General features: G+C 43.7%; 1 protein-coding gene across 7 annotated transcripts in view; it reads right to left on the bottom strand.

Moving 5' to 3' along the window:
- The window catches only part of Kif9 (kinesin family member 9), a 51,898-nt gene that overhangs the window by 10,553 nt on the left and 16,667 nt on the right, over positions 1–24,678 (bottom strand). For all 7 annotated transcript variants that reach the window (XM_047532352.1, XM_047532350.1, XM_047532356.1 and 4 more), the window contains 12 exons: positions 17,459–17,542; positions 17,255–17,347; positions 16,367–16,514; positions 15,019–15,083; positions 11,835–11,912; positions 7,620–7,688; positions 7,037–7,141; positions 5,626–5,681; positions 4,869–4,959; positions 4,074–4,207; positions 1,849–2,043; positions 255–469 (listed from right to left, as the gene is read on the bottom strand). In XM_047532352.1, the coding sequence (XP_047388308.1) occupies positions 255–469; positions 1,849–2,043; positions 4,074–4,207; positions 4,869–4,959; positions 5,626–5,681; positions 7,037–7,141; positions 7,620–7,688; positions 11,835–11,912; positions 15,019–15,083; positions 16,367–16,514; positions 17,255–17,347; positions 17,459–17,542 (1,333 nt within the window). The remainder of the gene's footprint in view (positions 1–254; positions 470–1,848; positions 2,044–4,073; positions 4,208–4,868; positions 4,960–5,625; positions 5,682–7,036; positions 7,142–7,619; positions 7,689–11,834; positions 11,913–15,018; positions 15,084–16,366; positions 16,515–17,254; positions 17,348–17,458; positions 17,543–24,678) is intronic.

The following is a 24,678-nucleotide window of genomic DNA, read 5'->3' as shown; positions in this document are numbered from 1 at the left end:
TTCAGGTGGAAGGCCTAGCATCTGGGTCTGAAATAATGCACTAATGGGGGCAGACAGAGACTGGCCAACAGGGAAGGACTCTGTGATCACTGACAAGAGCCAAGCCATATGACCAAGATTGAAAGCTGCACCCTAGTGCCCTCAGCTGGCCCTCCCCCATCTGGTCCTCTAGCATCCAAGGTTGCCCCACTTGAAGCAGGATAACTCTGAGATCCCACAGCCATCTTCTCTGGCCATCTTCCCATCACATTTACCTTGCTTCTCCCGTAGTGACTTCTGGAAATTTAATGCTTCCTTGGTCACATCAATTTCTCGCTTGATGACATTGATGCGCTGTGTGGTCTCACTGGCCCTTTTCCTTCGTTCGTTCAAGATGGACTTATTTTCTTTGAAGATGCGGTTGATCTCACTACCTCGCTCATTCTTAAAGTCCTCAAAGGCCACTGGCTTGGAGGGTGGGGTGCTAGGCCTGGGGAAAGATGGGGAGGGGGCCAGGGAGATAAGAAATTGGACAACTGCCTAGGAGGCACCAGGCACACCATCTTTATTCCCTGTGGCTTCTGTGGGCAGGAGGCAGAAGTTCAACTCCTGAGGTTGAATCTTTTTTTTTTTTTTGGTACTGGGGATTTATCCCAGGGGTGCTTTACCACTTTCCCCAGATGGGAGCCAAACCTCATTCCCTAATCTCTATTTCACTCAGCACACAAGGACGCATATCCATCACAGAAACCAAAGAAAGTAAGGATAAGAAACAGATAACACAACCACTCACTATCTACTGGCAACCACACCTCAGTATGTCTCTTGGGATTTCCTTGATATACTTTGAAATGGGTGAGGCCAATGCAGTATATATAATTTTAAATCCTTTTCATCAAAGCATCTTTTCTGCTATTAAAAACTCTTTGAGAATTTTTGTTAATGAGATATGAGATGAAATGTTGGGGTGGGGGAAAGTGGATTGATGTTGGCATCTTACTTTGAAATGCAAGAAAAAATAAGGCAGAGGGCTAGACACAAGATTAAAAAAAAGTATATACATGTTAATTGTAGAATTAAGAGGGTGCTTGGTGTACAGTTATTTGCTAATTCTTTGAGTTCTTGAAATGTTTGAAAATGTGCATAGGTTGTGGAAAAAGTTCTTCATGCATATACTTGAACAATCCAAACAGAATAATTTAATGTCTTTCCCCTAATGTGGCCTACTGAAGGTGTTTAAAATGCATTTTTTGTTTCTTAAATTAATAATGCAATGAACATTTTTTGCATAAATATTATCTTCATCTCTATTTCCTTAGAAGAGATTCCTAAAAACTCAATTACTGACTCACCTGGGAGGTGAGTGGAAGAAAAGAAGATATACTCTTATATCTTGAGGTTTAGTGTCTTTTCAATGTATTACTTATGTAGAAGATAGGTAACTTTATTTAAAAAATTGCTACATGGAGAGTCTGAAATGGTTCCATGTTTAATTGTGTATCTTGGGTGACTCCTGAGGTTGTATCTTTCTCTTTTTTTTGTACTGATGATTTACCCCAGAGGTGCTTTATCACTGAGTTACACCCCTAGCCCTTTTTCATTTAGAGACAGGGTCTCACCAAGTTAGGGCCTCGCTCAGTTGCTGAGGCTGACCTCAAACTTGTGATCCTCCTGCCTCCGCCTCCTGAGTTACTGGGATTACAGGTGTGTGCCACTGTGCCCAGTCCAAGTTTATTTCTGGATTTACTCCTAATCTGGCCTATTATTCCCTATTTTATTTCTCTTTTATCTGAAGACACTCTTTACATGTTGAAGATCACATTCTGGTTTGAGTTGATCTGGTACAGGAGCTGTCCTTTAGATGGTTACCTGGGTGGGCGTGATTCCTCCTTTGGGGAATCCGAGGGAAGGGGCTCAATGCTAGAAGTTTCCCGGTCCCGCAAAAGCATGTCTTTGACATCCCCATCCTTAGAGGATGGAACCAGTTGGGTCTTGGAGGTGGAAATCATATCTAGGTCCTTGCCACTCACAGGGCTGCTGACACCTTCCTTTCTTGCTGATGAGCTGGAGGAAGAAAGCAGGGAAGCCCCAGGGCTCAGCTGTAGGCAGTGATAACTCAGGCAGAAGTGCAACCTTTCTCATTCAGCCTTCATTCCACCAGGCACCCACCCCACTTGGCTCTTTTTTTTTCCCCCTTTTTTTCCTTGGTGTTTTGGTGTTGGAGATTGGATTGAGCCTAGGACCTTGGACATGCTAGGCAGGCATTCTGCTACTGACAGCTCCTATCCTGATTATGTCCCAAGGACAAAGAGTATGACCCTAGCCATGCAGATGGGGAAGAGGAGGAGAGCATTTTTCTCCTTTTATCAGAATGAGGATCCCTCAGCAATCCCAGCAGGACACACCTAGGAAGAACGGTAGTCTTTGTTATGGTTTAGAGCTAATAATATCCCCTTAAAGTTCAAGTGTTGAAGCTCAGAAGTGGAGGCTTTTGGAAAGTGATTGGATCAAGAGGGCTCTAACCTTATCAGTGGATTAATCTATTGATGGATTCACAATTTATTTAGCTATTGGGAGGGTGCTGAAAACTTAGAAGGTGGGGCGGAATTGGAGGGAGTAAGTCCTCGGGGGCATCACCTCAGGGTCTACATTTATCCGCAGCCCCTTTCTCTCTTTGTCTCTCATTCTTTGCTTCCCAACAGCCAAGATATAAGCAGCTGTGTCCTGCCACTGCTCCCTGCCACCATGTTCTGCCACAGGTCCACAGCAATAGGGCCAAGTGACCATGGAGTGAAACCTCTGAAACCTTAAGCCAAAATAAATCTCTACTCCTTTAAGCTGTTTATCTCAGGTATTTTGTTCCAGTGACAGAAAGTTGACTGACATACTCTCTGTGGCTTCAAATCATATGAACCTGTTGGGTGGACTGCAGGCTCTCAGAAACCAATATGGCTTCTGAGGTATTAATCACTTAGGTATCCCTGGGAAGAAATGGTAGAGCCCAACCCAGGTCAGGTCTGTCTGTGGACCAAGGGCAAAGCAGGACAGGTCTATCCTGTGGCTCTGACCACCTGCATCAGTGCCCATACCAGTAACCACCCTCCCTCTCCAAGTGACGGCACTTCACGTATCTTCCCTTCAGGAGCAGCACATCTGAGCAGGACTCCGCTGACAAGAGCATGCCCATGGCTCCCTCCACCATATCCTCCTCTTCTTGTAACAAGTGTAGCTCAGGAGATCAGCTTTAATGCATGTTATTGCACCAATTATTGAACAGAGAAGGCTGGGACATGACTGCCCCTCCTGAAGGGGCGGGTGGAGGCCAGGGCCATTGGTATCCTCTGCTATGTGACATTTTTCTACAATCCACATTGGCCTGTGTGCAGGAACTGTATTCACTCACTTATCTTCATAATGCCTTCAATGACTTTGATATTATTATTATTGTTATTCTCACTTTAAGGATGAAGAAACAGAGACAGATTGGTTCTAATGCCTCTTATTCAAGGTGATTCTTAGGTGATTCTTAGGATGTCTGGTGAGCCCAGACATCAACTCTGAAGTGTGCACCCCTGCCTGCTACATGGCCCAGCCTGGACATAACACATTAAGTGGTCCTAACCACTTTTTCCGCCTTGTACATAAAAATGAATCTTGCCTGAAAGGTGAACTGGAGACTTAAGTGACTGAGTATCAGTCAGTGGAAGCACTCTGTTGAAGTGGTGGTGGTAGTGAGGGAACCACAGGACATACCAGAGGGCATGGGCTCTGTATGCTGCTGGGATCCTCTCCCTAACTTTACTACTCAGCAGTGGTATGATTTTGGGAAGTGAATTCCCCTCTCAAGCCCCAGTTTCCTCTTCAGTAAAATAGACATTAACTTCCACCTCATGGGGTGGAAGATTAGAGGTGACACTTGTATTATGGCTGGTTCCAAACCAGTCTCAGCCTGAGTCCCAAGGATCAGCTAGCACTGGCAGCAACAATATCCACTGTGACCACCCAGTAGCTGAAACACCAGGGTAAGGGAGGAAATAGCTTGCACCCACCAAGGAGGCCAGGTGCTACGCAAGAAAAGCAGGAAGAGCACTTACCTGGGCTGATCTTTGGCTGTCTTCTTGGACTTAGATTTCTTCCCAGGTTTGGTAGAGAAAGGGGCAATTCCAAGTCCAAAGCCTTGTCCATCAGGTTCACCTACTAGGTGGCCATTAACATCCATAAGCCCTGCCTGAACAAAAAGGTCAGCCAAAGGATCTGGGTTAGATTGAAGGTTTGGGCCCCTAAGAGACACAAGTGCATATGGTCAAAGCTTAGGGTAGGTATGTTTACCCCATACACAAGATATGCCAGGCTGTCCTCAGTAGGGCTGCTCCTGACCACCCTAGCAAATGTTCACTTTCCATATCAAGGCCCTGACTAATCCATCCCTGAGGATCTTTTATTTTTTGTGGTACTAGGAATTGAACCCATGGGTGCTTTTAACACTGAGCTACATTTCCAGTCCTTTTTCAATTTTATTTTATTTTGAGACAGGGTTTCACTAGGTTGTTAATGTTGACTGGTCTCAAATTTTTGATCTTTCTGCTTCAGTCTCCTGACTCACTGGGATAACAGGTATGCACCACCATGCCTGGCTCATTCCTGAGAATCTTAACATCTATTGTCAACCTAATTCCAGGAATTGGTCGTGTTTATTTTTAGCCATATCCCCAATTTATATAAGTCATTTTCAATGCAAAAATGGTTTATTCTTGCATATTCTAGTATTACCTTTCCCTGTGGCTATCCTAGGTCTGGGTTAACACATGATACCTGCTGCCTCTGTAAAAGTCTGACTGAGGATGGAAAGTTGGAGATAAGTGCTGTCAGTAAGAGGTAACTGTGCTTACCTTCTGGACAGCAGAAATGGTTGCAAAATCATTCTTGTCTATAAGAGTGTATTTCCTGCGTAAGGCCGCCTCCACTTCCTGTTCCTGTTGACTTGGGAGAGAAAATGAGAGAACACTTTATACCAGTTGTCATGCTGAATAAGCTCCGGCATGAACCAAGTACTGGGATTAGAGATTGTTTGGGTGAAGTCCCATGTGTGTGATAAGGGTAACCGCTATCATCATGAGTCAGAAGGCAAAGCAGACAAAAGGGCTTGCCCTCCTTCCACAATACATACAACTGTTATCCAGTCCCAAAACCTGCATGGGCCACCCTTCACACCAAGTGCATCTGCTCCAAAATGACACTTAATAAAGGCTTTAAGCCTGACTGGGGACCATGATCACACATAGGTTTGGTCCTGAATAGGCCCCTCAGAATCATGTGACCAGCTTCTGTGACATCAGCCAGTATGAGCTGCTCAGGCTGTGGGTATATCTACTCAAATAAACCATAAATGCCTCCTGAGGTTGAGAGTAAGGAAGATTCATGATGCCCTGATTTGGGCACATTCAGGGTTGGCATTCCACAAGACTTCCTGTCTAATTAATGAACTCAATAAACAATCATCAGGGACCTGGGCACACCCAAACACTGCTCTGGCTTCTCATATGAGAGAAAGAAGGGGATGTTCTTGGAGCCAAGTTCCCAGACCATGGGAAATGAAAATGGTTGCTCGAAGTGGGAGAGAGGAGGAGCTATAAGGGAGCCTCTCACCTTAGAACCACCCGGAACTGGTTGAACACCTCCTGGATCTGTCTGAGGTTGATTATCTGTAGGGAAGTGAGCAAGGCAGAGGTTAGACCATGGGCACCAAGGGACTAAACTGTGGCTGTGTTAGCAGAGACGAATCAGGATCCCTTAGCTGACTCCAGATCATCTTGTTTTTAGCAAAGTGGTAGTCAAGCCCTCCAGGAGATCAGAGAAACACCTGATTAATGCCTTAAAAGCTATTTGCTGAATCTATAAAAATCACTTTTTCTAAGTGAAGACCTCTATAAAATCTAAGTAGAGTTCTCTAGTTCTTGAAAACACTTTCTAAGAAAGAAATTTTAATAAAATTTAATCAGCTTTCTCCTGTTTCCAAAAGGTTCAGCCTGCCATCTTCAGATGGCCCCATTAACAAACCCTTAGGTGTGGGCACAGACTCATACACAAGTGGCTGGAGAAAAGTCACTAGCTTCCCTCCTGGTCCCTAAAGCTTATGGCATTACCCTTGATCAAGGATTAGTTTGAGAATGTCCCTGCCAGGCATAGTGGTACATACGTGTAATCCCAGCAACTTGGGAGGCTGAGACAGGAGGATCTAAGCAACTTTGTGAGACCCTGTCTCAAAATAAAAAATTAAAAAGGGCTGGGGATGTGGCTCAGTGATAACAGTGTTCCTGGGTTCAATTCCTAGTACCAAAACAAAACAAACAAAAAATATACAAATGGCCCTGCTGAGGAAGCCATAAAAGCCCAACCCTCAGATGTCCCAGGCTTGCCTCTTGCAAGCTTCCCAAACTAACAGCTGGGGAACAGGGGGAGGTGGTACCCATGTGCTCCCTGGTGAGGGGTTTTATGGCCTGCACTATAAAAATAGGATGTATTTTCCCCCAGAGAGCCCTTCCTTGTGTATCTGCTGTTTCTCCTTGGCCCTCTCCAACATGGGCCTTGGGAGTCTGTAGACAACCAGTCTGACGGCCATGCTTTATCAGTTTCATTCCATCAGGCACTATCAAGCACCTGAGGGGCACAGCTCAATTAATCTCAGCTCAGTTTCACTCATCACTGTACATGGGGGGCCACTGAAATACCTGGCAGTCATTCAGGCAGGAGGTGGCCAAGCTGGAATTCCATCCAGGCAGCCTGGTTCCTGGGCCCACACTTGCACCCCTGAGACAGACAGACCACTTCCCATATATCATGTGTTCAAGAGCCCTGGCCACTCTGGAACCCCACAGCCTTGTAACCCTCAACGCTGAAGGTGAGACTATAGAAGGTTGAAGGGTTCAGCATAACCTTCCCAGTGCACTACATCCACTTAGTGTGAGGATCCAAAGTCAGCAGAGCACAAAGTGGGTGTGCCCAGGACAGGGAGGCCCAAGCCAATTGAGCATGGTGGTCTTGCAAAGGGGCTCCTTACATCGATCTCGTCCAGTGTTCCCTCCAGGTACCTCCGCACCTGGGAGTTGATCTCAGCAATCTGGACTTCATCCATGGGGTCATAGGTCACGAGGGTGCGGTTGGCCTTGAAGGATGAAGAACATATGATAGATAAGCAATTAGGACCAGAGCCCAAGCAGGAGCAGCAGGGGTCATTCTGAGAGCCAAAGTAGGAGCCTGGGCACAGGCCCTGGATGCCTAACTGTCCCTATTTGCTTCACCATCTGGTTCTGGCAGAGAAGATCAGGTGCTTGGGACAGAGAAGGAAAATGGGTTGGAGGAGGGAAGGAAAAGGTCACTGAACTTGAAACATGATGCTTTAGACTGGAAAGTTCTACTAGCTAAATCTCAGAAGACCACAAAGTGGGGGATATTGCCTCTGCCTTGAAGACCCTCAGGACCATGAACATCAGCCCAGGCAGGACACTGGAGACCTCACCCTACCTCCTCCCTCACAGCCCCTTCCCCTTCACCCAATCTGTCCCACCTCCCCTGAACTTGACCCATATGCTATCTGCCCCTGGCCCCAGACTCTCTAGCATCCTTTGCCTGCAGTCCCTTACTAGGCTGTCGTGGATAGCCAGCTCCTGCTTGAGCAATACCAGCTCCTTCTCCAGGTTCTTGACCATTCGCTGCCAGGGAAACATAAAGGAAGAAGGGGAGATCATCAGAGAAGCCACCCTCCCTCTTCCACACAATTCCTCATTCTTTGCCCAGACATCCTGGCAATCCAAGGGTTTGTATTCAGTTTCTAGGCCATTCCCTCCCTGCTGGTGACCCTTCCCCAACCAGGATGAGTGAGGGGTTGAGAGGCTTTAGTGATCCCCTTGCTTTTGCCTTTTCTAAAAGAGTAAACTGAGAACAGAAAGAACATAGGCCACAAGGTCACTTCAAACCCTAACTTCCCAGGGTCCCAGGCTTTTCCTAGTCCCCCAGGGTAACAGCCCTTTCACTATAGCCTATGGGCTCCAGGATACTTGCTATGCATGGTCATTACCCTTAGCCTCACTACACTGCATGAATCTGTTACCATTTCCCAATAATGATCACTTCTGTTACTTCTAATTTTTTGCTGCTATAAACAATGCCATGAGAATGTCTCTGTGCTAATATCTCCAGGTCCTTATAGACATCTGTAGGATAACAGTGATCTATGCAGCTCCGTAAGATCTACCCCACTTACCTCTTTTCTATTGTTCTCTCCTGGCCTACGCTACTCCCACCAAATCGGTGTACTCACGCCTGTACATGCCTGCCCCTCTGGCTGGGGATACTTTTCTCCCATGTATTTCCATAGTTCACTCCCAAAGCTCCTTAAAATCTTTCTTCAAAAGCTTCTAAATTAGATGTACCAGCCAACCTTCCAACATACTCTTGACCAGAGTTGGCTAACAGAACCTTCAGTAATGATGAAAATGTTCTCTATCTGTGTTGTCTATTATGGTAGCCATATTAGACATATGAAATGTGGTTAGTGTGACTGAGTGTGTGAATTTCTCAATTTTATTGAATATCACATATGAGTAGTGGTTACTCTATACTCTATTAGACAGTAAAGCTCTCTCTCTCTCTCTTTTTTTTTTTTTTTATGCTGGAAATCAGACCCAGGATCTTGCACATGCTAAGCAGATGCTCTACCCACTGAGCACCATTCCCAGTCCTAGGACTTACCCATTTATTGTGCTTATTATTATCTATCTCTTCTATTCCCAGTGGACTCTGAGTGCTGTGGTTTGGATCTTAACTATGCCCCAAAAGCCCATGTGTTAAAGGTTTGGTTCCCAAGGTGGTGCTTCTGGAAAATGAGTGGAACCTTCAAGAGGTAGGGCCTAGTAGGAGGTCTTCAGATCATTGAGAGCTTGCCCTTGGAGGGGACAGGAGGACCCTGGCCCCTTCCTCCTTCTCTCATGCTTCCTGGCCATTAGGTGACTGGTTTTGCTCCATCATGCCCCTCACACCCTGATGTGCTTCTTCACCCCAAGCCCAAAGCAATGGAGTCAATAGACCCTGGATGGAAACCTCTAAGAGTATGAGCCAAAATAAACTTAAAAAAATAAAAAATAAAAAAAAAAACTATCTCAGGTATTTTCTTTCTTTCTTTTTCTATTTTTGTTTCTTTCTTTCTTTTTCTATTTTTGGTATTGGGGAATTGAACCCAGGGGTGCTCTACTGCTGAGGTACACCCCCAGACCTTTTTTAATTTTTTATTTTGAGAAAGAATTTTGCTAAGTTGCTTAGGTCCTCACTAAGTTACTGAGGATGCCCTCAAACTTTCGATCCTCCTGCCTCAGTCTCCCAGGTTGCTGGTATTAATAAGTGTGCCCCATCACACCCAGCTCAGGTATTTTCTTAGAGTGAAGGAAAGCTGATTAACGGTAAGCTCAGACAGAGATTGGTATTTTGGTTCATGCAGCTATGTATCCCAAGTGTTTCAAAGAGTGCCTGGCATGTATTAAAGACTCCATTCATGGATTTAGGTTCAAGCAGCAGAACTGTTAAGTCATTTACATCATTTGATAGATACTACCTGAGTGTCTTTCACAAAAGAGGCACAGGGATATCATGTTGAGAACCTTCACTGTGAATAGGCTTTTCTTTTGTTGTCACAAAATGGCCACTGGAGGGAGCCCCTGACATCTGGATTCTGGGACTCCTGACCAGTTCACAGTCCCACTGGCTTTGTCAATACAAAAGCTACATTCCAGTCCTCATCCATTCAGGTCACCTGGGTACTGAGGCCCACTAGTCAATGTACCCTTACCTAACAAGGGGTAACAGACATACGGCATTAAGGTGCTGTGGCAATTCAGGCACAAAGCCTGGGATTCAAAGTGCTTGATCAGAGTCTAAACTTTGGCCCAGTCCCTTAGGAAGTCCCATGTAGGTCTCTTTCAGGCATGAACTTCCTGTGTGGTCAAGAGGAGAGGCTTGGTAGCCAGCCCAAACTATCTCCATGCCCTCCTCCCACTCTAGAAACTGCACCATGCCCCAGCTACAGAGAGTCTGGCTGGGCTGTGGGACCTCTAGCTGGATGATGTGGGAAAATGAACCATCTGCCCCCATGAGGCAGCAGCATCCAACTTACACTGTAAGAACACAGGAGATGTTTCTCCTAAGGCCTTTGAGCACAATGGCCTCTTCTACTGTCTAGAAACAGAGATGCAACTGCAGACCCCACCAATCAGGGTCTGGAAGCACTTCCTAGCTGACCGACTCCTTTATTAAACAAGGAGCATTCTTTGGATAGAAAAATGCCATGGAAAAGGCACAAATTCACATAAGTTCCCTGATGCCCAGGCATTTTCATCTCGAATGTAATGAGGATAATTCAGAATTCTGTTTCAATCCGGCACCAGGTTGCTGGGAACTTTCAGCTCAGGCACTTTCTCCATTGATCACACTGAACCCTAAGGGTGTTTTTGCTCTTGGCAGAGACACTAAGCCTGTCCCTATTATCTGTTTATGCCTGACGCCGCAGTCCTTTACACCACCTCAGAGATTCAGACTGAGAGAAGAGGAGGGTAACCAGACATCAACAGTCTAACCTCCATGTTCACATGGAAAAGAACAGTCTGAGGCTCAGAGTCTGAGCAGTTTACCACAGAAAACTGGAGGCAGAAGTAGATTAGGAACCCAGTTCCCCCACTTACAGCCAGCCCCACCAGCCAAGGAAATTCTGCAGAAGCTATTCCACCCCCTGGAAAACAGGCATGATACTGAAAATGATGTTACAAATGACCTAGAATTACTGGCTGCCATCCAAGAAAGGAGGCAACCAAATAAGTTTCCATGTCTCTATCTAGACCTCCTCTTTACAAAGACAAATGCTTATCAGAAAGATAACATTTGCATGAGATGGCACACAGACGTGGCAGATTTCAGAACAGAAATCACACAAATGTTACATTGAGGACCTTGGTGTGGGGCGCAATGTCCACCCAGCCAGGTTCACATGTGGTAATGTCAAAGTCCTGAGCCAAAAGATAAGCTTCAAGCCTACAGAAAAGAATGCCATGAAAACTGGGTGGCCACCCCAAAATCTAACTTTGACAGTATGGTGCTACATAGGCTTCAGTTTTTTGTTTTTGTTTTAAGAAAACATTTCAGAAAAATGTAAAGCCCCATGGGGCTGGGACTGTAGCCCAGTGGTAGAGCACTTGCCTATCATGTGTGAGGCACTGGGTTTGATTCTCAGCACTGCATATAAATACATAAAACAAAGGTCCATCTACAACTAAAAAATATTTTAAAACAAGTGAAGCCCCTATGAACCTCTGGTCTCAGGTGGTCTTTTCATTCCCATGCATCTTCTCTTTTACTGCACATATATATCCATTGATGAGAATTGACATCATTCTGCATGTTTTTATACTTAGTGTAAATAATAGATGCTGGCATTTGATCCGCTTTAATCCTCAAGTTGTTTTCTCACATGATGTTTTCTCACATGATAGAGCTACCCATGCTGGTAGCTCTAGCTCGGGGTAGAGCTCATTCTAGTAATCTTTCATAGGAGAGGAACTCAAATGTTATGGAACGAGGGAGCCAGAGCTCAAGCTACCAACATGGATAAATATTGCATGAAAAAACTGTTTTGCCTTATCAGAAAAATTCCAATTTTTGCCAGTGTGAGATTGTAACATTTTAATTTGCATTTTCTGGTTAAAGGCTTGTGTGACTTCCTGCCTCAGCCACAGATACACACACACAGGCACTCACGGGGAGCAAACCCATGCACATCTTCCCACAGTGGAAAGTTCCCACAAGCCCCTTAGTACCTCAGCATTGTACTTTTCATTGATGGAAGGCTCAGTGGTGACCAGCTTCATCCTGCTGGCAAATCGCAGTGAAGATAACTGAAAAAGAGACCAGGCAGATGGAGGTCAGATGGCTTCCCAACCAAGAGAGACCCCAAGAAAGCAGCCTTTTCAGAGACCCTGGCTGCCCTTTCCTGGCTCTGCAGGCTACCTTATCAACTGGTATTGGTTCCCTTCCCTCAGGAAACCTTGACTGAAAGGGTGCTTGAAGCGTAGGACTGGGGGTCAGTGGAGAGTGCCTGCTTAGCATGTATCAGGCCCTGGATTCAATCGCCAGTATCGAAAAATGAGATAAAAAACTAAAAAGGGTCCCAGTGGGGTAGGAAGTATAATAGGGAAAGCAGGAAGTTGACAGAAAGCATGCACTGCAGCCTGGTCCTTATCTTGTACACTATGGGGATGCCACTTAGTGGCAAAACCAAAAATTCAACTCAGCAGAGTTTAAACTGTATATGAGCATGTGTACTGGTTGGCTTCTGTCTTTGAACAATGGTGGGTTGAGATATTTGTAAAATGGATAAAAGGAGACCACTGGGAAAGATGAACCCTGAATAGAAACTGCTCCAAATTCCTACTAAGTCTGCTGGGTTCCACAGAAATCCTTCTGGAGAGGCAGCAAGCCAGGGGTAATTATGGAAGGAGGCTTATGAGGTGGCCACACAAGCAGACATTTGGGAAGTGGCCCAGATGCTATGCACCACTGCATGAAGTTAGATGAGGGTTGGAGTGCTCCTTCTTGGCAGAGAGGAGCAGATCCAGCATCAGGAAGCAAGAACGGAGATTCCAGTTTCATTTGATGGGCAGACTATCACGAGAGGGACCCTGAAATGAGGAAGGTTTGGAAAGGGAATGGGTCACCCAGCAGTGGTCTCTCAAGGAAGAACTGAAAGGGTTCTTCCTTGGCTGTCTGGTCTGGTGGTTAAGAACTCTGCCACTCTCCACTTGTGTGACTTGGATAGATCTCCCCACTTCCCTGCCAAGTGAAGGGAGTCCGGCCTTGTGGGATCCCTGGGAGGCTTAGTGGCAAAGCGTATAATGTGTGCTCCATATAGAGTGAGCCCACTGCCAGCCCTCAGAAAGAAGTTCCTAATGTGACAGGTGGACAGGTGGTGTTGCTTCTGTGAAGGGCCAGATCAGACCCTCCTACTCCAAGCCCAGCAGCCAAGTGTGCATGACTCCATTGCTGTGGTTACACACACACACACACACACACACACACACACACATGGTGTCACTGCATAAAGTAACACAATCTATGCCAGGAACATTCTACAGTTTTAAAACACTTGTAAAAGAGAATTATTAGTTTCCACATCTTTCATATATCTTTGTCCCAAATACCTGAGGCCCTCCTTTGGGTCTGCAGGCTCTCCTGGTTAGAGACCCTGACTGGTGGGGCATGAGGCCCTGTGCTTCCTGTGCTGTGACCATCTCAGCAGGTGGGGATAAGTGGGGAGAGGGGACTTTCACTGTCTCCAAGAGCATGTGCATGAGTGTGTATGTGGGTTGTTGGGGATGAAGCTCCGGGTTTTAAAAATGCCAGACTCTACCACTGAGCCACACCCCAGAGGGTGTCTTTTTTAACAAGGCAACCAGGAAACCCATTTCTTATGACTCCTCTTGGGGTTCCACCAAACTTTGTTATGAGATGAGACCAAGAGGTTCCTGCAGCCTTCCTCTGGGGATGCTGCCTGCACGTCAGTGGAGCTCCTTGCCCCAGCCTCCCAAGTCCCAGGGCACTGGATTCATGGCAGGCATACTCCCCCTGGAAGCTGGGACAGTCCCTAATGAACACAGCTAGGAGGCTCTGCAGGTGTGTATTGCCCCACAGCGTCCTGTTTCACCTAAACGAAAAGGTTGCCTTAATCCTCCACGCTTGTTTTTTTTTTTTTTCTGTACTGAGGATTAAACCCAGGGGTACTCTATCACTGAGCTACACCCCCTAGTCATTTTTAATTTGAGACAGTGTCTTTCTAAGTTGCCCAGGCTGTCCTTGAACTTGCAATCCTCCTGCTTCAGCCCCCTTAGTCACTAGTCACAGGCTTGAGCCACAGCATGCAACTAAACATCTGCACTTGAAAAGTAAAATATCTAGTGATGGCTTTCCAGACCTGTCTTATTTATGATGAGAGGCTCTTTAGAGGAGAGGAAGAACCCCAGCCTGAAGGGGTCCAGCTGTGTGAACTTACCTGAGTCACTGCATTGGACCCTTATTCCTACCTCTGGTTCTTAAGAGCCTCTCCCCTCCCCTGGTCACCTGTGTCATGCCACAGGGTTAATCTTCCTGAGTCACATCTGTGGCCACAGCCCTTCCCTACTCAAACCCTGTGGTGGCTCCAGTCACCTACAGGAGAACAGCCAAGTGCTCAGCCTGGCTGCCAGGGTCCATCCAGTCTTGTAAATTTTCTTCCTCTCCTTCCTGAGCCTTCCGCTGAAGAAGCCAGATGATCGTGGCATGGGTCACACCTTCGGTCCCACTGTTACCTCTGCCAGGAATACTCTGCTCATCCTATCACCAATCCTTCAACCCCAGCCAGTTCAGTGCCTATAGCTTCAAGAAAGTCCCCCTTCTTTCCTCTCTGGACTCTTCTGAAGGGATCTCCATCTTTTGCATTCCTTAGGGCCATGGTTTCTTTCTTCCTGGGTTGAGAACTCTGAAGCCCAAAACAGAGTGTATGACTCATCTCTACCAAGTTGGTCCCTGATTACCACCTGGCACATGGTAGGAACTTAATACCTATTTACTCATACCAGCCTTAGAAGTGCAGCCTGTAGTGTTTTCAAGATGAAATATGTATGATCATAAAGAACCACCAACTGTCCTTCTCAATTCCAACTCTGAGAAGCAGCACCCCAGAAGGCATTTTCCTTGTCCCCTCAAAGCTGGCTCCAATCTTCCCTCCTTTAATAATCCCTCCTGCCTAGCCTGCCTCCCACCTCTCCCTCTTCCTCAACACAGCTCAGTGCTTGGTGTTTGGATCCTGGCCTGGGGCCCCCAACAGCAATTTTGACTCAGACTCACCCCCAGAATTCTTGATAATAACCGACTAGTGTGCCAGGTGGGTCAAGTAGGAGCCAGTCTTACCCAGCTCTGGCACCCATGAGGAGGGACTCCAGTCTGGTGGCACTGGCTGTCTTTACGTACCGTTTCTTCTAACTGGGCAGCTTCTCCATAGATGTTTGTCACAAGGACCATATTGCAGTTTCCCCCTGCAGAAAGCAAGACACAGAAGGACATGAATCATGTGGATTTTTTGCCAAGAGACTCCCTTGGGGCTGGTGTGGTTCTGTTATGCACTGCATGTTTGTATCCCTACGAAATTCATATGTTGGAGCCCTAACCCTTAAAGTTCCACCTCCAAGTACACTGTGTGATGGTATTTGGAGGTAGGGCCTTTGGGAAGTAATTAGGGTTAGAAGAGATGGGGCCACATGATGGGATTATTGTCCTTCTAAGAAAAGAGATCAGAATACTCTTTGTTTGTGAGGATGTAGCCAGAGGCAGTCATCTGCAAGCCAGGAAGAGGACCCTCATCAGGAATCAAATAGGCTAGCACCTTGGTCTTGGACTGCTAGCCTCTAGAACTGTGAGAAATATGTTTATTATTTAAGTTACCCAGTCTACGATATTTTTTTTTTAGCAGCCCAAACTAACAGTCAGATAAGACTGATTCTTATGATGCTGTATGATGCTGAGGGAGGGAAAGAGGCCACCACATGTACCTAAAAGAGGAGCCAAGAGAGGACAGTACAGATAGCAGCGGGTGGGAGCAGGGAACAGGGTCAGGATAGAGGTTGTGAGCCAGGGTTCTGCTCAGGACATCACTCAGCTAACAATCAGAAAACAGTGACTGTGGGCCAAGCATGGTGGTGCACACCTGTAATCAGAGTAGCTTAGGAGGCTGAAGGAGAAGGATCACGAGTTCAAAGCCAGCCTCAGCCATGGCAAGCAACTCAGTGAGACCCTGTCTCTAAATAAAATACAAAATAAGGCTGGGGATGTGGCTCAGTGATTGAGTGCCCTTGAGTTCAATCCTCTGTACCAAAAAAATTAAAAAATAAAAAAGAAACAGTGACTGTGTCCTTAGGCCCAACACAAAGGCCTGAGGATCATGGGGATGACAAGATATAGGCCCCACTGCTCTGCCCAGGAGGCTGCAAGGGGAACGAAGGACACGACAGGTGAGGCCCTCACCCTGGGTCTTCGAGGGTGAAGGAAGAAGGATTCTGCCAGCTGGTTTAGGAACAAGGGGAAAAGAGAACGTATTCCCAGCAGAGGTAAAGGTTCTGAGGAGTGAGCAGCAATGGCATGTCCAGTATGCAAGAGGGTTTGATTCTGCTTTTTCAGGTGTGTCTGAAGTCATGGTGAGAGGGCTATGGGTAAGTCCATGCCCCTGTGAGGGAGCAATTCTAAGATCCACAGTGGCAGATGTGTCAGGCCTGGCCTCCCTGGGACACAGACCCTCCTTCCTGGGCACCAATCACATCCTCACCTAAGGAGTCCTTCAGGGCATGAGTGAGCTTGCATTGTCGGAAAGGAATGTGGTCCCGCTTATGGTCCCCAAGGGCAATGATGGCCTGCTCCAGGAAGGACAGCGACTTGTTGATGTAGGTGGCTTCCTTTAGGACTCGACCCTCGGACTACAAAGCAAAAGCAGTTCTACTTGAGAGGAAATGGAGAGGCTGCCCACTAAGAATAGCTGCCCTCCTGGTTTGGGGTGATACTGCATGTTTCCAGTCAGGCTAAAACCTCCTTCCCACCACCAGGGTCTTCCCTCAATGTTGTGGGATTGTATTCTACCTGGGGCTAATAATGGTAATACTAAAACTTACAGAAATTTAAGGGAACATTCATGTGAATGCTCACATAAATATGAATACTTACATGAATATTCATACAAATACTCAGAGTCACACTAAAATAAATGGACATGGAAATACCAGTACAGATAGCTAAGCAAATAACCCTGAGAACATTCACACAAATAGCAATACAAATGCACATGTGAATGCTCATGTGGAATACTCTTGTGAGTACTTGTGTTAATACACTCATATGAATATTTACTAAAATGGAATACTCATGCAGACACTCATGTAAATGTTTATATTCATACACAGAGAAACACTATACTAGTGTGGAGTGTTTACTGAGCATTTACTGAGTGCCAGGAACCTTGCTAATAATTTAGAGGTTATCATTTCATTTAAGGTTCAGAAAAATTCCAAGGAGCCAAACTACCCCTCTGTAGCAGCCATTTCCACCTGTGCTAACTCTGTCTCCTTATATCCCAGTGAGGGACAGCCCCCATGCACAGGCCCTGTGCTAAACATAGGTCCCATGTCTGGTTGAGAAGAAACCTCTTTTTCCTCTTACTTACCCCAGACTTCCCCAGCCTCTCTGAGCCTGCCAGATCCACTAAGTTAATTTTGGAAGTAACATATTTTTCATCTGATAATGTCCGGGAATGGGCCTACAAAAACATCCAAACGGAAGTTAGATGGTCACAGGGAGGAGCTTCTGACCAGAGAGTTCCCATGGGAATCAAATGCCCTTCCCAGGCTGGTCACAGAGTTGCACCTACCTCCATGTAGATGGTGAAAATGCAGTGAGACCTGGATGAGTTTTTGTTCATTGTGTGGGAGGCTATTATTCTGTTGGTCTCTCCCTAAAGAGGAAGGGAAATGTACACATTTTGAAAAATAAAAATAACAAGGCATTTTGACTATTTTTCAATTATACTAATAGCTACATAAGTGATCTCATATCACTGCAATCAGTTAGAACTTCCAGAAAAACCTCTGTTATAAACTAGTAGGAAGGAGAGAAATTAAGAGTCTAGACCTATACTTTTACCTGTGTTGGGGATGTGTAAACTGGTATTGCTTTCTGAAAAGCAAGGTGACAATAAGAATTAAGAGCCTTAAAATGGGGGCTGGAGTTGTAGCCCAGAGGTAGAGCTCTTGCCTAGTACATGTGAGGCACTGGGTTTGATCCTCAGTACCACACAAAAATAAGTAAGAGGTACTGTGTCCATTTACGACTGAAAAAAAAAGAGCCTTAAAATGTTAATAAATATTGAACTGAAATCAACCTGCATATTCAAAATCAGAGAAAGATCAATTAGAACAATGGAATATCAGGCATCCTGGAAAATGCTGACAGTTTTTAATAACTGAGAAATGCAGAATCTAAAATTATACTATGGTATGATCTAAAGGATACAAAAGCATTCACAGAAGAAATAAGCAGAATGTTGCTACCAAGATGTTAAAAATAGGGCTGGGGCTATAGCTCAGGGATAGAGTGCTTGCCTACCACATGTGAGGCCCTGGGTTCGATCCTTAGCACCACATAAAAATAAATAAAGATATTGTGTCCATCTACAACTAAAAAAAATATTAAAAAAAAAAGGCATTAGAAATAGTTGCTTCTGAGTTGGGATTTATAGGATTTTTTCCCTACCATTTGTACTTTCATATTTTTTACAGGGAACATGTATTACAGTGATCTACTTTTATCTATGATTTCACTCTCTGTGGTTTCAGTTACCTATAGCCAACTGAGGTCTGAAAATATTAAATAGAAAGTTCCAGAAATAAACTATTCACAAATTTTAAATAACTTTTATTATAGTGTGTCATTATAATTTTCCATTTTATTATTAATTATTGTTACTAATCACTTAATGTACCTAATCTATAAATTAGTTTATAATTAAATTTATAAATTATCATACACCTGTTAGGATAAGAAAAAACAGTGTATCCAGGATTTGGTACTATCTGTGTTTTCAGACATCCACTGGGGTCTTAGAATGTATCTCTAATGCATAAAGGGGTGCTATTGTACTTTTTTAAGAATATTTTTTAGTTGTAGAAGGACACAGTATCTTTATTTATTTATTCTTTTTTTAAATTTATTTTTATTGTAAACAAATGGGATACATGTTGTTTCTGTTTGTACATTAAGTAACAGCATACTATTTGTGTAATCATACATTTACATAGGGTAATGATGTTTGATTCATTCTGTTATTTTTTCCTTCCCCCCACCCCTCCCACCCCTCTTTTCCCTCTATATAGTCCCTCCTTCCTCCATTCTTGCCCCCCTCCCACCCCCCATTATGTGTCATCATCTGCTTATCAGCACATCGTTAGTCCTTTGGTTTTCTGAGATTGGCTTATCTCACTTAGAATGATATTCTCCAATTTCATCCATTTGCCAGCAAATGCCATAATTTTATTATTCTTTATAGCTGAGTAATGTTCCATTGTGTGTATGTATATATATATATACACACATACATATCACAGTTTCTTTATCCATTCATCAATTGAAGGACATCTAGGTTGGTTCCACAATCTGGCTATTTATTTATTTATTCTTATGTGGTGCTGAGGATTGAACCCAGTGACTCGCATGTGGGAGGCAAGTGCTCTACCACTGAGCCACAACCCCAGCCCTGTACTTTTTTTCAATTTAGGAAAAATAAGTAATTTATATTTTTAAAGGGACAGTAGGCCCTTATCTTTAATTCACAGGATTGGACACTATAACCAGAATACATTTAAAAGGGGACATAGTAGAAATGGCTATTCTTAGAGAAAAAACTCCCTGCAGAATGAACTCCTGTCTCCTAAAAGACCCCTGAGAAGTGCTCTGAACAAGCCCCAAGAGTGATGCCATGGGTGTCTGGGGAGAGGGGCTTTCCCCTGCTGAGGAGTGAGTCTGATAGACCCCATGGCTATGTCTCTATATCTGTTTACCTTTTGTTCAAATCCAGTGACAATGGCTTATTTTACCTTTATTTGTCAGGCCCCTCCTTCTCAAGTACCCTCTTTGTCTTAACTTCCTGGCTCTTATTCAGCAAAGGGCCAGAGATAGTACCATTTCCTCCATGCAGAGTCCTCTGCTGACTGCCCCTGCCCTGCATCCACTGGGGTGCCTGTTATCTCACACTGTGTCATGGTGGTTGCAGGTTTTCCCTACTCCCTTCCCCATTAAGAGTGAGCTTCTTTAAGCCTTGCATCTGCCCTTTCACCACGAGAGCTCAGCAAGGATGTGGTCCTGGAAGGCATCAAGGTTTGAGGAAATTATTGCTATTAACAAAGTGCCTGGTTCAATTCTAAATACGGTGAGTACTGGAACAATAATCATCTGAGCAGCATCTACTGAGACTTACTGGGTGCAAGACTCTGTAGTTGGTGCTCAGAGTTCCTGATCCCGATTCTCAGAACCTCTTGAGATAAGTACTACCATAGTCTACATTACAACAGATGAGCAAACTGGGACTAGAAGAAATTAATGATTTGTTCACAACTAGCCTTCATAGCTTTAAAGAAACCTAGATTAGGGGCTGGGGTTGTGGCTCAGTGGTGGAGTGCTTGCCTGGCTTGTGTGAGGCACTGGGTTTGATCCTCAGCACTGCATAAAAATAAATAAAACAGGGGGTTGGGGGGTTGTAGCTCAGTGGTAGAAAGCTTGCCTGGCATGCGTGAGGCACTGGGTTCCATCCTCAGAACCACATATAAATAAATAAATAAAATAGAAGGTCCATCAACAACTAACTAACTAAATAAATAAATAAATAAAACAAAGGTATTGTGTCCATCTACAACTAAAAAATTAAATAAATTGAAAAAAGAAAGAAACCTAGATTAAGCTCAGGTCCCCTAATTCTAAGTTCTGTATTTTAGCCCAAAACATGACAGAGGCTTCTATTTTGGGAAATATAATACACTAAATATTTAGAAATCCTCCTACTTGGGCTGGGGTTGTGGCTCAGTGGTACAGCACTCGCCTAGCATATGTGAGGCACTGGGTTTGAGTCTCAGCACCACAAATAAATAAATAAAAATAAAGGTTCATCAACAATAACAACAAAAATTAGAAAAAAAAGTAAAGAAATATCCTCCGACTGCAAAATACCTGAAGGTGATGGGCAGTTTAAGGCTTCATTTTGAACAACTGCCTGAGATTGCAAGAAAGTAAAGGAGCTTGACTCAAAGCAGGAATCCAAAGACTATAAGCAAGAACCAAGGCTTTTACTGCCCTGAGGGCACCTGCAGACTGTTGCTGGAAGACAGTCCTCTCTGGAGGTCTCCCTGTTGTGCTGAGCTAGGAAACTGACAGGTTATAAAGATGTCTCCTTTTCTTCTAGAGCCCTTTGCTCTTCGAATTCTAAGGGAGGAAGACCTAGAAACTACCCACCCAAGTCATCTGTTCCCACTCAAAGGGTGATAAAATCTTTTACATTCCAGGGTGAAGACCTTCTCCTTCTTTTCCAAGACAGAATTTGCTCACATTCCAGAATAAAAGCAGACTAGGGGTATACAGCTCAGGGGTAGAGCACGTACTTAGGCACGGTGTTCAGTCTCTAACACAAGGCAAGGCACCGCACCCCGTGACACACACCAACAAAACAACCTTCACTTTGCCTCAACTTCCTGGTTTATTTTGTTTTGTTTTTGCTTTTGCAGTGCATGGGGAACAAACCCAGAGCCTTATAAGGGTTCCACATTGAGCTACAGCACCACCCCAACTTCCATCTCTCTGAATATGTCCATGGTTTACTATAGCATGTGTATTTCCTTACAGCACTGTTAACTCCCCAAAAAAGTCATTCTTATTTGGAGAATCTCTGATTATTTGACTTCTTTTTTAGATTAACAAAGGGAATCAAAACTTGAGAAATGAAAAAAATTCTCTCAAAAACAACTAGTAGGATTAGAAAAGAACAAAATAAAACTTTTCATTTTAAACAATATTTAAGTTTATTAAGCAATTTTCTTTTTTGGTACTAAGGATTGAACCCAGAATCTTACCCATACCAGACAAGCACTCTACTACTAAGGTATACCCCCGGCCCTTGTTAATCATATTTTTTGAAGTATTATAAGATGTTTAACTTTCATTACATTCAACGTTTATACTGTTCCCAAATTTTGCATATGCATATGATCTGCTAACACCCACTGAAGTAATTTCATTCTGGATTTTAAGGCATCAATTTCTTCCTGCAATTTTTTCCTGACATGTCCTAAGATGGAAAAGAACTTTTAGAAATGAAAAAATATAGTACTTGAGTCTAAAGAGAAGATTAGATATTAATCAACTGAAGAGAAAATTAGGAAACTAGAAAATAAATCTGAAGGGATTACCAAGAAAGAACCACAGAGAGACAAAAGAATAGATAACAAGAAAAACACATGTGGCTAGGTGCAGTGGCACGTGTCTGAAATAAAACATAAAGGGCTGAGGATGTGGCTCAGTGAGTGAGTGCTTGCCTAACATGTGTGAGGCCCTGGGTTAAATTCCCTGTATCACAAAAATGAAAAAAAAAAAAAAAAGGAAGAGATAGGAGGACAAAGTGAGAAGACAAGTGTACCTAATCAGAATTCCAGGAGATAACTGAGATAAAAATGGACTTGTAACACTCAAAAGAATTATGGCTGAGATCTTTTCTGTGATAGGAAAGACATGAAGCCACAGCTTCATGAAGCATAACAAATTGCAAGAAGGACAGTTTTTAAAAACTTGCACAGTACCTTCATCATAGGGAAACTATATAATGCCAAAGATCCAGAAAAGACCTAACTGCAGTCAAGGAGAAAAAAGAAATTGCTCACAAAAGAACAGCAAGTAGACTAAAAGCTGGCTTCTCAAGAGCACCTACAGAGCTGAAGAAAGGGAAATACCACCTTCAAAATGATGAGAAAAAAATAATCGTTTCAAAATCTATGCCCAGTAACACAGTCTTTCAATGAGAATGAGTTCTGTCTCCAATAATAGCAGACTACATTCTAGAGACAAATTCTCTTATCAAAAAAGAGCTTGATAAAAAATATCCTTAAAATCATCTCTAAAATGTAAAAGCTGACAAGATAGTAGAAAACTGACAGGTCTAATTCTGGGAGAATCCTATTCCCAGAGAAGTGATGACAGGATCAGAGCACTAAGGTTATTTTTTGTCCTGAGGGCATTTGTCCCTACTAGAAAACCTAGGTTTTAATGACAGCTTCACTGGGTAATTGGGAAAAAACAGTCAAAGGCTACACATGGCCCAAGAAGAAGAATCATAGAGAAGACCCCCCAGACACATATACATTAAGCTGATATCCCAAAGACTCTACTCTGTTGGCATGAGAAAAAACCAAACTAAACCTATCCCAACAATCAACCCTAGAGTAATGTAGAGAAGCACTTTATAATGGACAAAGAAGAAAGAGGAAAGAAGAGCAAAAAATTTAAAAAAGCCTCCCCTGAGAATCTGTGGCCCAGTCTGGTGGGCCAGAGAACCTAAAGCTAAGGTGGTCCCTGAATGATACTGTCCCCACATGCTCAGGTAGAAGTAAATTCAAAATCTCTCGGGTGGAATGCACATTCTTCTTAGGCCAGTGGGTAATTTCCACAAATAATTTTCCGATAGCAATGACTAGCACAGAATCAAAAATAAACAGACACACAAGGAAATAAGAAATTGTAAGAGTGAATGAGCTGAAAATCCTACAGACTTCAGTCGTTGGAAATATCAAAGATCAAATAATTATATTTATCATGTTTAAATAAATAAACAAAAAAGAAATAATCAGTTTGAAATTATCTTTATGTTAGAGAATTATAAGACACAGCAATTTTGAAAAAGAACTAATTAGAACTCCTAGAAAAGCCTCCACAATATCCAAAATTAAAAAGTCAGTGAATGTGATTGACAGCAGATTAGACAAGAAGAAGACAGAATTAGTTAACTAAAAGTAAGATCAAGAAGCTATCAAAAATGCATCATAAGGGGCTGGGAAAACAGCTCAGTTGGTAGAGCGCTTGCCTTGCATGCATAAGGCTCGGAGTTCAATCCTCAGCACCACCAAAAAAAAAAAAAAAAAAAAAAAACATGTATCATAGCTGGGTGCGGTGGTGGTGCATGCCTATAATCCCAGGGACTTGGGAGGCTGAGGCAGGAGGATCATGAGTTCAAAGCCAGCCTCAGCAAAAAGGGAGGTACTAAGCAACTCAGTGAGACTCTGTCTCTAAATAAAATATGAAAAATAGGGCTGGGGATGTAGCTCAGTGGTCAGGTGCTCCTGAGTTCAAGCCCCGATGCCAAAAAGAAAAAAAAAAAAAAGCAACATAGCCAGACATGGTGGTACATGACTATAATCCCAGTGATCAGAAGGCTGGAGCAGGAAAATCACAGGTTCCAAGCCAGCCTCTGAAACTTAACGAGACTTATCTCAAAATAAAAAATAAAAAGGGTTGGGGATGTGGCTCAGTGGTAGAGTGCCTCTGGGTTCAATCCCCAGTATTGGGGAAAAAAAGCAGACAAAATGAGAGAAAAAATAAAAATGGGTGAGAGCCATCAAGAATAGGTGAGATGTCTTAGAGTTAAGAAGAATGTAAGAGAATGTAAAAAATATTATTGAAAAGAAAAAGGTTGAAAATTTCCCCAAAATAATAAAAATTAACATTATGCAGGTTCAAGAGAACCAATAAATTCCTAATATAACAAAAAAAAAGTCTTCATAAATCACATCATTTATAGTGAGGCTGCAGAAAACAAAAAGCTAAAATAAACTTTTTAAAGCAACCACACACAAAAATTACTTTTTGTGGTAGTCACAAGAATGTATCTCACAAACGGGGCATGGTAGTACACACTGCCATGTACTAACACACTGCCATGAAATAACAGCGGCTTGGGAGACTGAGGCAGGAGGATCACAAGAGACCCTGCCTGAGACCATGCCTCAAAATAAAAAAATAAAAAGACCTGAGGATGGAGCTCAGTGGTAAAGTGTCCTGGAG

The sequence above is a fragment of the Sciurus carolinensis genome, chromosome 17, assembly GCF_902686445.1.
Source record: "Sciurus carolinensis chromosome 17, mSciCar1.2, whole genome shotgun sequence".
NCBI classification, from domain to species: domain Eukaryota; kingdom Metazoa; phylum Chordata; class Mammalia; order Rodentia; family Sciuridae; genus Sciurus; species Sciurus carolinensis.
Note: the sequence above shows the minus strand (reverse complement) of the source record. Positions and strands in the feature narration are given on the sequence as shown.